General features: G+C 52.8%; 1 protein-coding gene across 6 annotated transcripts in view; it reads left to right on the top strand.

The window, feature by feature from the left end:
* The window catches only part of SUPT6H (SPT6 homolog, histone chaperone and transcription elongation factor), a 39,940-nt gene extending 29,053 nt beyond the window's left edge, over positions 1-10,887 (top strand). For all 6 annotated transcript variants that reach the window (XM_032788704.2, XM_075073972.1, XM_032788700.2 and 3 more), the window contains exons 27-37: positions 204-346; positions 1,613-1,753; positions 2,965-3,160; positions 3,301-3,539; positions 4,754-4,867; positions 5,609-5,733; positions 6,235-6,347; positions 6,722-6,799; positions 6,916-7,082; positions 8,019-8,197; positions 8,960-10,887. In XM_032788704.2, the coding sequence (XP_032644595.1) occupies positions 204-346; positions 1,613-1,753; positions 2,965-3,160; positions 3,301-3,539; positions 4,754-4,867; positions 5,609-5,733; positions 6,235-6,347; positions 6,722-6,799; positions 6,916-7,082; positions 8,019-8,197; positions 8,960-9,146 (1,682 nt within the window). In that variant the 3' untranslated portion in view covers positions 9,147-10,887. The remainder of the gene's footprint in view (positions 1-203; positions 347-1,612; positions 1,754-2,964; positions 3,161-3,300; positions 3,540-4,753; positions 4,868-5,608; positions 5,734-6,234; positions 6,348-6,721; positions 6,800-6,915; positions 7,083-8,018; positions 8,198-8,959) is intronic.
* The last annotated feature ends 862 nt before the right edge of the window (positions 10,888-11,749 follow it).

Raw genomic sequence — 11,749 nt, 5'->3', positions numbered from 1 at the left:
GATCGGTGCAAGGTCTGCAGCTCATTGGAGTGCTGCAGAACCAGACCATTTGTGTCGCACTTGATGGCTTTTATGGAATGCCACCCGTAGGTATGGGAGTTCTAAGTAATCCAAGTAGCCTCCAGGAGGCCTGCATGGCATCCCATTCGGGGCACTGTCCAACCCTTGCGTGTGCCTGATATACTCCTGTTTCCTCTCCCCAGGCAAAATGATTACCTGCAACGTGACTGGAATAGCCCATAGGAGGCCCCAGGGCGAAAGCTACGATCAGGCCATACGGAATGACGAGACTGGCCTCTGGCAGTGTCCGTTCTGTCAGCAGGATAACTTCCCAGAGCTCAGCGAGGTAAAGTACTGGGCTGCTCCTGCAGGCGCTGCCTCCATCGTCAGGCTGCCCTGGAGCATCCTGTAGGGAATGCAGTACCGGAGGGGCCTTCTGAGAGAGGAGATACTTCAGGGCAGGGATTGTGCCTCCCATGTTCAGAGAGCACCCAGCATAATGGGCCCTCAACCCCTAAGGAAGCCTTTGGCTGTAACCCTAATGTGAATCCTCACTAGTGCTTCTGGAATTGCCTCTTTCTAGGTCTGCCAGTACCACATAGTTGCTGTGCGAGGGTTGCCCAGTATTTCTGACTAGGTGTGAAATGGGATGGGAGCCAATTGGTCACATTTTCCCCACAGACGTTCAGAGTGGGTTTGTTCAGAGTCAGGACTCTTCTGTTTTATGCAGAGAAGCCACCCATGGGGTAGAGAAAATAAGCTGATTTCACCCCCATTGTCTCAATTTAAGAACCAGCACAGACATCCTGCTTTTCGATGGGGCAGTATTTTGGGGTCCTGCCTTAAGAGTGGCAAATTCCAGCCCTATAGTCAGGACCCTGGGTAGTCAGCAGTTCCCATGGCAGCCATGGGACTTCAGTAGAACCCATCTCTCACTGCAGAGCTGTGATTCCGAATTGAAAGGGACGTCGACTCTTGCAGCTGCGTGCAGGGTGCAGACACGGCAGGCCCACCTGGCACAGTCTGAATAGCAGCATAGACAGTGAGGGACATACAGGAGCATCCTACGTGCCTGAACCCCAAGGGTCAGGAACCTACACAGCCTTTCTATACACCCAAGTAGTGCCTCCCACAGCTACACTGCAATCTTTAGCAGCACAGTGGCCCGCTGCCTCCCCACTGCTGAAGCCTTTCACTGGCATACGGCTACAGGCTGCAGTGCCAGCTGAGAACGCAGCCTCCCTTTGACTGCAGCGTGTGGCTACATGTGTCATGCCTGTACTCTGCATGCTGCCGTAAGTGTAGATGGAGCCTAAGCATTGTAGCCTTCCTGCTTGCAGAGCAAACCTGCTTGCCATGAGCTGAGGGTAACTGGCTAGGAGTGCTGTGTGGATCAGTTTCAGTCATTCAAACCTCTGTCTTCTAATTTCTCTGAGGCTGCTGCAGGTTCTCCAGTTTGCTGCTACAGCCAGAGCGTTCCAGAACTTACCCCTTGCTCTGGCACACCCAGGCCCCTCCTTGAATGTGTCTTCTTTGTCTAACAGAATTGTACTTGTGCTGCCTTCGGAAATTGTTTTCCATCCTGAGTCTCTTATTCCTTTGCTTCCTTAAGGTTTGGAATCACTTTGACAGTGGCTCCTGCCCTGGCCAGGCTATTGGGGTGAAGACACGGCTGGACAATGGGGTCACTGGCTTTATACCAACCAAGTTTCTCAGTGACAAGGTGGTTAAGCGGCCAGAAGAAAGGGTGAAGGTAGGAGAGCAGAGTGCATCTCTTCCAGCTCCGGGTGGCTGTCTCTAAAGAGCTGGTACCAGAGGCTCAGAGTCCTGTTCATCTCTCTCTCTTCCCCAGATATCCCAGCAACTGCTCTCTTTCCCTTGTGGGCTCTAAATCAACAGTGAATTTAGGTTCTTGTTCGCTTCCTTCTCCCAGACTGCAAGTCTCCCTTAGCTGCTGGTGGGAGCTGTGTGAATCAGTTAGCATACTACACTGGGCAGGATTTATTACAGTCAGAATGAAGTCCAGAGCCTGGGAGGCTAGAAGGCATTCTCTGATCTTTGTTCCCAGCTTTTGAAATAGCTCGAGGAGCGGCTGCTAGATTCCTGGAGAGTCATTTTCCCCTCGCTCGTGGTAGTTTCTCCTATAGCTGAATCCCTCACTCAGGGTTATTTTTCCTAGTTGAATCCATTTCTGTGGCCTGTCTGAATTACTTGGTCTCCTTCAGGACGGGGACCAGGGCCTTCTTAGTAGAATCCCATGGGTATAGAATGCAGGTGTGCACATCATTACCAGAGAAGGGTTGACCTCTGCGCTCTCCTTTGGGATCCTTGCTGAGGAAATGAACATTTAGATGAGGACTATCCAGTTGAGATCTGAGTTCTCTTGGCAATCCCTTTAAGGGGACACTGTCATCTTAAACACGTTTAAATGGACTGCAACATTCCAGTTTCTGCTAGAGCCCCTTTAAACAACGTGACCTGGACCTTCAAAATGTTACGGGTTTTTCTGCCCCCTTGTTCATTTAGAAGGGTCTTTTGGACAGGCTTGAAAAAGGTGCTCCCCTTGCCACCCCATCGTGTGCATGCGTGTGTGTGCACATCTGACTGCTGCGTGCTGTCTGTTCACTTCCCCCTTCAGCTCAGAGGCACTAGGGGACACCAGCAACAGAACAAGGAAGCTGACTATGCAGAGGGCTGTGAAATGCCAAAGAAGACACACTGGCAAAGAGACAGATTCTCCTCTAATCCCTTCCAGATCTAGTCCTCTGTAGGGTTGTTGTAACAGTGGTAGATAAACAGCTTTCAGGGGGATGTCTGATTTTTATTTCCAGGTTGATGTGTCCTGTTAAATACTCAAGGTAAGCTCACCACACCTGGTGTGGCTGTGATAGGACACTCGCCGAGTGAGAGGTGCAGCATGTGAGTTGCACCTGCTGACTAGTCCAATCTGCCCCTCCTCCGCAGGTGGGAATGACTGTTCACTGTAGGATCATGAAGATAGACATTGAGAAGTTCAGTGCAGACCTGACCTGCAGGACGTCAGACCTGATGGATAAGAACAATGAATGGAAGCTGCCCAAAGACACTTACTATGACTTTGATGCTGAGGCAGCAGATCACAAACAGGAAGAAGACTACAAGAGGAAGCAGCAGCGGACAAGTGAGTATCCCTTCTCTAGGGCCCTGAGAACCGGGCGCATGGACATTCTCAGTCTGCCCCAGGGAAAAGAGTGTGATTGGATGTTCCTTGCAATAAAACCACTGCCGTAGGAATGCTAACTGCCCACTTGTGTCCGACAGCATACATCAAGAGGGTGATCGCTCACCCGTCATTCCATAACATCAGCTTCAAGCAAGCTGAGAAGATGATGGAGACCATGGACCAAGGCGATGTGATCATCCGGCCAAGCAGCAAGGGGGAGAACCACCTGACTGTCACCTGGAAGGTGAACGATGGGATTTACCAACATGTGGATGTCCGAGAGGAGGGAAAGGAGAACGCCTTCAGTTTGGGCTCCACCCTTTGGATTAACACAGAGGTAAGAGCCAGGTGGAACGTGACTGGGGACGTGAACCTGGGGGAGTGAATCCCAGCCCAGTTAACAGAAGATGAAATGCTGACTCGGCAAGGGGGGTGGGCACAGTCACCCCAGAGTAACTGCTAAAGGATTGAATGGTTTGGAGTTTAGAACCCAGAGGTGGTAGCAGAAGCTGGGGTGCTGGCTTGTGGCATACGTTACGTACAAATTGGCCATCAAACTGAAATCTTTTCTGGCTTCATAAAGCTGGGTTAGAAACAAGGTGATGTGGAAATCTGGAAACTGCCTTGGACAGCCTGTGAGCAGGATCCTGAGGCTTCACTCTTCTCACAGGTGCTTCCAGACTGTTTGGGAACAGCTTCCAATGTCAGTCACTTCCATTTCCTGAGCGAATACTCGGCAGCCAGCCCCTCTCTCCAGATTTTAGAGTAACTGGTGGCTCTGTGTAAAAGAATCGTAGAGATTAGTGTTAGAAGAGCCCATTAGATAATCCAGTTCAGTGATTCTCAACCTTTTCAGGTCGCTGTGACCCCTTATCTGAAGTATAAAAAAACAAAACAAGGCATCTCCATTACATTTGTTTGTGAAGTAAACGTGAGGGGGAAATGGATCCATGATAACGGTGCAATCAATGCCTGTGCAACATATTTGTTGTGCGTTTCAGGAGGCTGACAAAGAATACTTAACCTTGAGGAGTCAGGAATGAGATTTTTCTTTGCTTTAGATTGTATTTCCAATGCCTCTTGACTCCCGATTGCCTTTCATGCCCTCACCCCGTGTTGGTTTCAACCCACCAGTTGAGACCCTGATCTAGTCCAACCACTGCAAGACTGAGGCCGTTCTACATTTTCCCAGCTGCTCCTTTAGTCTAAGGAACAAAGTGCTTCCTCCCCGAGGTTGTCAAATAGAGTCGGGGTCGCTGTTTATCCCTGAGACTGAAAGGAACCAAGCTGCCCCCCACTTGCATTGGTGCAGGTGGGGTACGTTAATCCTACAGAGCATGTGTCTGAGTGAGTGGGCTGTCCAGGGAGCTAGGACACTTGCCCTGCACTCCACTGCAGATGGGCACTAGTCATCCTGTGGTGTCTTCCAGAGTTAAGAGGATCTGAGATTCCAAGGCCTGGCCATCGCTCAGCGCAGCGATTTCGGTTTTGCCTCTGGAAGATCAGGAGACAGACTCAGGATAAAGTGGCTCTTTCTTTGTTTGTTCCAAGGAATTTGAGGACCTGGATGAAATCGTCGCACGCTATGTCCAGCCAATGGCATCTTTTGCTAGAGACCTGCTAAGTCACAAATACTACCAAGACTGCAGTGGTGGAGACAGGAAGGTGAGCCTCCCAGAGGGGCTGCTGCAGAGCTGTAAGAAGCAAAGCTGGGTGCAGCTGGCTGCCCCAGATCAGTCTCCTGGCCTCTGTGCGAACACTAATCATTGAGTTCAAGTTAGTGTTAAGATATAAGAGGTTGATGTGTTCTGTGCTCATGTTGGTCACTTCCCAGCTTTGGGTCTGGGGGGAGCTAGCTTGGAGCGGTAGAACCAGCAGAGAGCTTGGCCTGGCTTGCTGGGCCGAATGTCTGAAGGGCCATGTAACTGTCTGTGCCAGGAAAGGGAGGGCCCTGCCTTTGCACCAGCCTGACAGTGCTGGCCCATCACAAAGGCAGGGGCAGATAGAGGTCTCTCCCTCTCCAACTCTGCCACTTCCCCACTTGAGGGGAAGTACTCTCAGACGGGACACAAGTGCCCTAAAGCGGGGATGAAGGGATGCTCCTCCCCTCACATCGTCTGGAGCGCTGACCTAAGTAAGCACGAATGTGTCCATCTGGACCACCCAGTTGCCTCCACCAAATGGTCACAGCTCCCAGTCCTGCGTGCCATACTCAGTATTGTGAAATGAGCCCTGGATGAAACCACTGGATGCTGTTTGTTTGGACATGGCCATGGGGAGGGGTGGGCTGGGCAGAAGCCAACACTGCAGTGTTCTTAGGCAGCACGCACCTGTGAGTCCTGGTGCTGTCCCCAGGCTGCACAGAGCATCTCAATGGAGTGTTTGTCTCTCTTCCCCTCTAACCAGAAACTGGAAGAACTTCTAATAAAGACCAAAAAGGAGAAGCCGACCTTTATTCCTTACTTTATCTGTGCCTGTAAAGAGCTACCTGGCAAATTCCTTCTGGGATACCAGCCTCGAGGGAAACCGAGGTCAGTGGTGCATGTACATTGCTGGGTACAGCTGGCTATCAGTCACTGCAGGGCCTGGGCCTAGACTTGTCCCCTGCCTGACTTTTCTTGGACTCTGCTCTGGTTCAATGTGTAGCAGCAGCCCTGACCCCTGGAGTTTGGCCTGCGGGTGCCTCACATGTGTCATCTCATCAGGTTGGCTGCTGATGCCTCTGACCACGTCGCCATCGTGAGCCATGTCCCACCCCTCGGCAGGGGAGGGTATGGATTCCGCAGGTCTTGGCATTTCCAGGGTAATGACCAAGTGCTACTGGGGCTGGGTTGGAAGCTGATTGAAGGTGGGTGATCCCAGCAGAGTCTGTGCCTCAGATAACTATGGGTTCATTTCTGATGTATCTGGGCACCACGTGCCCTCCCCGTCCCTTTCTCCCACTGCGTTGGGTGAAGCTAGTTATTGCCAGTAATCGGTGAAACTGTGCTGCAGTGTGATGTGCTCGTCTCTCCCCCTTCCTGACCTTACAGGATAGAGTATGTGACGGTAACACCAGAGGGATTCCGGTACCGGGGACAGATCTTCCCTACGGTGAATGGGCTCTTCCGGTGGTTTAAGGATCATTATCAGGACCCAGTGCCAGGTGACCCCCAAATCCTAATCACCAGGGTTGTTCTGTCCTGCAGGAAATCAACTAGTGGGCAGGCTAAGGGCTGGCTCCTGCTCCTTGGATAGTCTGAATGGAAGTGGGATCAAGCATCTGTCAGCAATTAGTCAGAGCTGGTAGCTGCTTCCAGTTCCAAGTACTTGTGTAGCCCATTTAGCTGAGCTGCTCAGAGGAGCCCCTAATCCCAGATAATCTCTCTTCCCAGTGGTGTACAGGGGAGGTTACCTATGAATACCGCTGCTCATCACAAATCCGGAACCTTTCCCAGATCCACTGAAGGCTGGATTCTCTTGGCACATTAGAGAGTGGTGCCAGGGTGTCACACATACCTCTCTCTTTTGTTTCACAAGGTATCACCCCCAGCAGCAGCAGCAGGACCCGGACCCCAGCCTCCATCAATGCTACTCCTGCTAACATTAACCTAGCGGGTGAGTACCAGCCTCTCTCCTTGGGCAGATCTGTGGAGGCTGACTCTGAAGCTAGTCCCTGGACCAGAGTCAGATTCTCTTTGTCTTCACTTGGAACTCGGTGTTTTCTCTTCTAGATCTGACCCGAGCCGTGAACGCGCTGCCTCAGAACATGACCTCGCAGATGTTCAGTGCCATCGCAGCGGTGACAGGCCAAGGGCAGAACCCCAATGCCACTCCTGCACAGTGGGCATCTAGCCAGTATGGCTATGGAGGCAGCGGAGGTGGCAGCAGCGCATATCATGTAGGTGTATCTTGAGTACCTAAGCCAAAGTGGTGGGACTCGAAGGGAGGTGCTCTCATCAGAGCAGCACAGCGGGATATCTCTCATGGAAGTGCTGCCTTCCTCTGCGGCATTAGAGATTGGCTGTGCAAGAGACAGCACAATGGACTGTATGGACCAGTGGCCTGCCCTGATACCGAAGGGCAGTATGGACCTGCAGTGGTCAGCCAGCGGCCTAGCTGCAGCGTTCAGCCCTGCTGTGCAGATTCCTGGGCCTTATTCCATGCCCCCAGGGCCAGGAACATTGGAAATGCAATGCTGGCTGTGAGGAAGGTTTGTCTGGCTCCCAAGGAACATGCCAGGTGTTGGTTGGGACCCAGTGGTGAGGGAGAGGGACACGAAATCACATGATGTGCTTCAGTATCCACAGCACAGAGCTGCACATGAAAGGGATTAGCTATGAAATATGTGCTGAGCTTGCAGGGCGTTTCAGCTGGGAGGTGCACGGGCAGGTGAGTGCTCCAGCTCTGCCTTGTGCCCGAGGAGGGCCCTGGACTCTGCTCCCAACCCACCACTGAGCACTTCCCCGTGTCAGTCTGCACCTGCCTGCTTGGCACAGCTGCAGGAAGGGCTAGGCTGGGCTCAGTGCAGCAGATGCCCCCTACCCCCTTGGGAAGCTCTCAGCTAAAACACTCCTTGGGCTAGGCACTCTGGGGGTGACATCTGGGAAGCAGCATCTGGGGCCTATCGGAGTCCCCACAAAACCCTGCTGTGGTGCTAAGTGGCTCCCTGAGGAAGGCATGGCAGCTTGGTGATGTGTAGGGAGGGCCTGACCCTGCCTCCTGCTCTCTGGGTAAGAGGTGAGGGAACGTGCTGTGCTCTGGGCATCTGTGTCAAGCCTAGCCCCAGTGGTGCCCTGACCTTCGCACTAACCTAAGGGAGTCTGTCCCCTTGCAGGTCTTCACAACTCCAGCACAGCAGCCAGTGGCCACCCCTCTGATGACCCCCAGCTACTCCTACACAACCCCCAGCCAGCCAATTACAACACCTCAGTATCATCAGCTCCAGGCCAGTACTACTCCCCAGTCCACCCAGTCGCAGCCATCATCCAGTTCCAGGCAGAGGCAGCAGCCGAAGTGAGTAGCTCGTTTGTGGTGCTGGATGTGTGCAGCTGTCTGCTGTCTATGAGCCGCTCTTGCCCTGCCAGGCACGAGCACTTCCTTAGCAGCAGGATACAGGTTCTGCCATAACTCTTCCTGCTGACAGTAGGGGGCGTGCTGAACAGGCCAGGGGGAGGAAGCTGCATGGCTGTGGCGCTGGGGGCCCAGCCCCTGCTCAAAGGGCAGGGGAAGAGGTGTCTGGCGAGAACTGCGGCTGAGCAAGGGCAAAGAGCGTAGTCCCGGCCCATCGGCTTTGAGGAAATGGATTCAGGCCGTGGTGCTGATGGGGGGATAAAGAAGCCAGTCCAAGGGGCTGAGGGCTGGCCCCCTCTGACAGTGTGACACTGAATCGGGAACCCGTTCCTCGGCCAGGCGTGAGGGCGGAACAGAGCTGCTAAGGAAATTGGCCACAATGGGTCCCATTGACTAACAGCCACTCTGCAGCTGTGAGGAATCTGCTATCTCAGACATAACTGAACACGGTCCACGGAGTTCTGCAGGCATGCTAGAGCCGCTGCCTCATCCTGCAGAGCCAGTGGGTCCCGGCAGCCAGTAACTGTGCGGGGGGAGGAAGTCTGCATGGGCTGCCCTGTCACCCTCCTGCCTTTGAATAGAAGAGAGAGACTTTGGGGCATCCAGTAGCGTCACCCTTCTGAAAAGGCAGCGCCTGGGGAGGGAAACTGACCCTTTTGGGCTCCTGCTATTTGAATGTTTCACTTCCTGCTTCTGCCTGTGTAGGTCCAACAGCCACGCTGCAATCGACTGGGGGAAAATGGCTGAGCAGTGGCTCCAGGAGAAGGAGGCTGAGCGGAGGAAACAGAAGCAGAGGCTGACCCCTCGTCCATCTCCCAGCCCCATGATCGAGAGCACGCCCATGTCCATTGCTGGGGACGCCACACCGCTTTTGGATGAAATGGATCGATAGGCCTTGCTGGACCTGACCCTTAACCTTTGTTCTTTCTCTGGGGAGGGGAAGGGGAGACAGAACAGCTGAGAACAAGTTTCCTTCCCTTCTCCTATTTTATACTTCATAAAACGATGTGAAACGACACTTGGTGTATCCACCCATATGAGCTAATATACCTGGCAGGGCTGGCATCTATACACACACACATCATAGGAAGGGATGCTGCAGGCGCCTCTGCACACTAAACCTTGGTTCACCGTGTGGGAAGCTCAGCAGAACTGTTATAAAGGTCAATCGAGACCCTTTATAAATGAGCAGCGACCTGCTTTCACAGCCAAAGACTAGAAGGCAAACCTAGCTGGAAATGCCAGCTCTTGGCCTAGAGCAAAGTTTTATTTTGATCGTCTTGTATTCTGACCGTTGCCCGTCCCCGTTCCGACCCACGGAACGAAATCACGTGAGGGCTCGGACAACTCAGCCCAGATCCTCTGACGTTTCTGCTACTGTATGCTTGGTGCTCCTTGTGTAGGGGGCTCTGCAAAACTCCACCAGCTGCCTCAGCTGTATTTGCAAGGCTGTGCTAGCAGAGCAGCTCTGGGCTAGGGCTCTTGCCAGAGAGAGCAGCAGCTGGTCCACAGGCTCATCCTCTCCTGACTTCATTTGGGACGATATTTATTCAGTTGTTTTTTAACTCAGACTGCAAAGCAAAACCCTGGGTAACAGCAGCTTTTCCAAGAGTTAGCAGGAGCTAAGACACTGCAAGGGCAGCCACTCCTGTGGTGAGGAAAATGCAAATCAGCCTGAAGTGCATGTCCTCTGTCATACTGCTTAGCTCTGTCCACATGTAACTGAAAAGGGGGAATAAATAGTGTTTCTATTGAACACTAGTCTGGAGGTGTTCTCTTCTCATCCTGTATTGCCTGCCCACTCCTCTCTACCATCGGTTTGCTGTAGACACAGAGTACAGTAGTAAACCAGGAAATCCCCCTCATGAGTTGCCCGAGTTGCCCAAGTTGCCTGCTATGTGCTGGTGGGTTGATGCTGAAGAATATTTTGGGGTGAATGTGTTGTGTGGGGTTCTTAGCCCAGCGTGTCAAGGCGACACCCCTGGCGCGGCGCTGCCCTCCCCTCTGTCCTGGCAGGAGCCAGGGAGGAGGCTGATAGAATGCAGGCACTATCTGGCCTGAGTCAGAAGCAGCCCTGCCAGCGCTGAGGGCTCTGTGTTTCATACACTTCCCTGTATTTCTCCACCTGCCTTCTCCAGGAGGATTTTGCCTGGAAGCAGGATTTTTGTTGCTTGATCTGCTCCTGTTTGGCTCTAACGTCACAACCCACTGCTTGAGGTCCCAGAGGGCTTTGCCCTCAGCTGGGAAAGGAGCAGAGAGCTCAGGAAACAAAGGTCCTGTTGCATGCAAATACCCTTGAATAGCAAGAGCTGCAGCAGACAGGAAAGTGAAGCTGTTCTCCCCAGGACTGCAGGACCTGGCTTCCCTACAGCTCCCCAGGGGGCTGGCCTGGCTGCATCCCTCTCCTTACCAGGCAGGCGGGCTCTGCTCGGTGGTAGATTAATAAGCATACTAACCTTGCGCTGTTTGTTTGTTTTGTTCAGTTCTGTATGACAGGAAGTTGACTATGGAGTAGCTCTCTGTGAGGGAACCTGCCAGAGAGTCATGGCGCTTTGTCTGGATGCTCCTTATGGCTGTCTTTGGTTTTAGTTTTTTCCCTTTCCATCAATAAAATTCTACTTTTGGGATGTTGATTGTACCCAGTGTTCTGCCTGCCTACTGCACTGATGCTCTCCTCTCTGTAAGCCACCTCCTGCCCTACTCTGGGGCTGCCAGGTGTAGCTGCCCTGTCATCTCTCTGCTCTGGCGGGATGGGTTTGGTCTGATTTCCAAAGAGATGACTGGGAAGATGTGCACGAGCTGCTGCTAGTAGCAAACGGGAGCCTGGGTTTCCCTCTGCAAGGCGAGATCCCCTCCAATGCCCTGCGTCCTTCACCAGAGGAAGAGTTAGTGCCAAGATGGCTGCAGACATCGCTCCCATTTGCGTCCAGGGCATCTCTTGGAAGACTCTGCCTAGCTGCGTTTGGCTGAGCTTGGAGGCACTGCACCGTGGTTTTAAATCTCTCTCTTCTGTTACCGCTCTTGCCCGTGGCCGCTCGGTGGGGATGGAAAGCTTTGGAAAGGACGTTTCCAGGGTTAGGCTGTCTGTAAAGCACTTGCTTGCTGAACTGCACACTTGCTATGCCTGACTGACAAGCAGCACACTTGGCTCTGTGCCCATGGTAAATAGGCTGCTAGCTTGTGATGTGTCTCTGGGTTCCCATGATCCTTTGTCCAAGGGCAGGGCAATGGCCCATCCTCTCGCAAGCAGGGGCTGTTCTTTTCGAGCATTGACCTGCTAAACCCAGGGTTGTGAGTTCAGTCCTTGAGGCCCTAATCGGGCAAAAAATCACACTGGTCTGCTATAAGTGCAGGGGCGGACTCGACCTTTAGGGTCCTCCTCGTCTATAGATAAGTATATAAGAGTCTGAGCGGGTGAAGGTTTAAATTCTATCTCCCAAAAAGGCTGAAACTGTGATGCTCCTGTGCTTTTGCTTCGCACTGCAGTCTGGTGCT

Source organism: Chelonoidis abingdonii, chromosome 20 (genome assembly GCF_003597395.2).
Source record: "Chelonoidis abingdonii isolate Lonesome George chromosome 20, CheloAbing_2.0, whole genome shotgun sequence".
Taxonomy (NCBI): Eukaryota; Metazoa; Chordata; order Testudines; family Testudinidae; genus Chelonoidis; species Chelonoidis abingdonii.
Note: the sequence above shows the minus strand (reverse complement) of the source record. Positions and strands in the feature narration are given on the sequence as shown.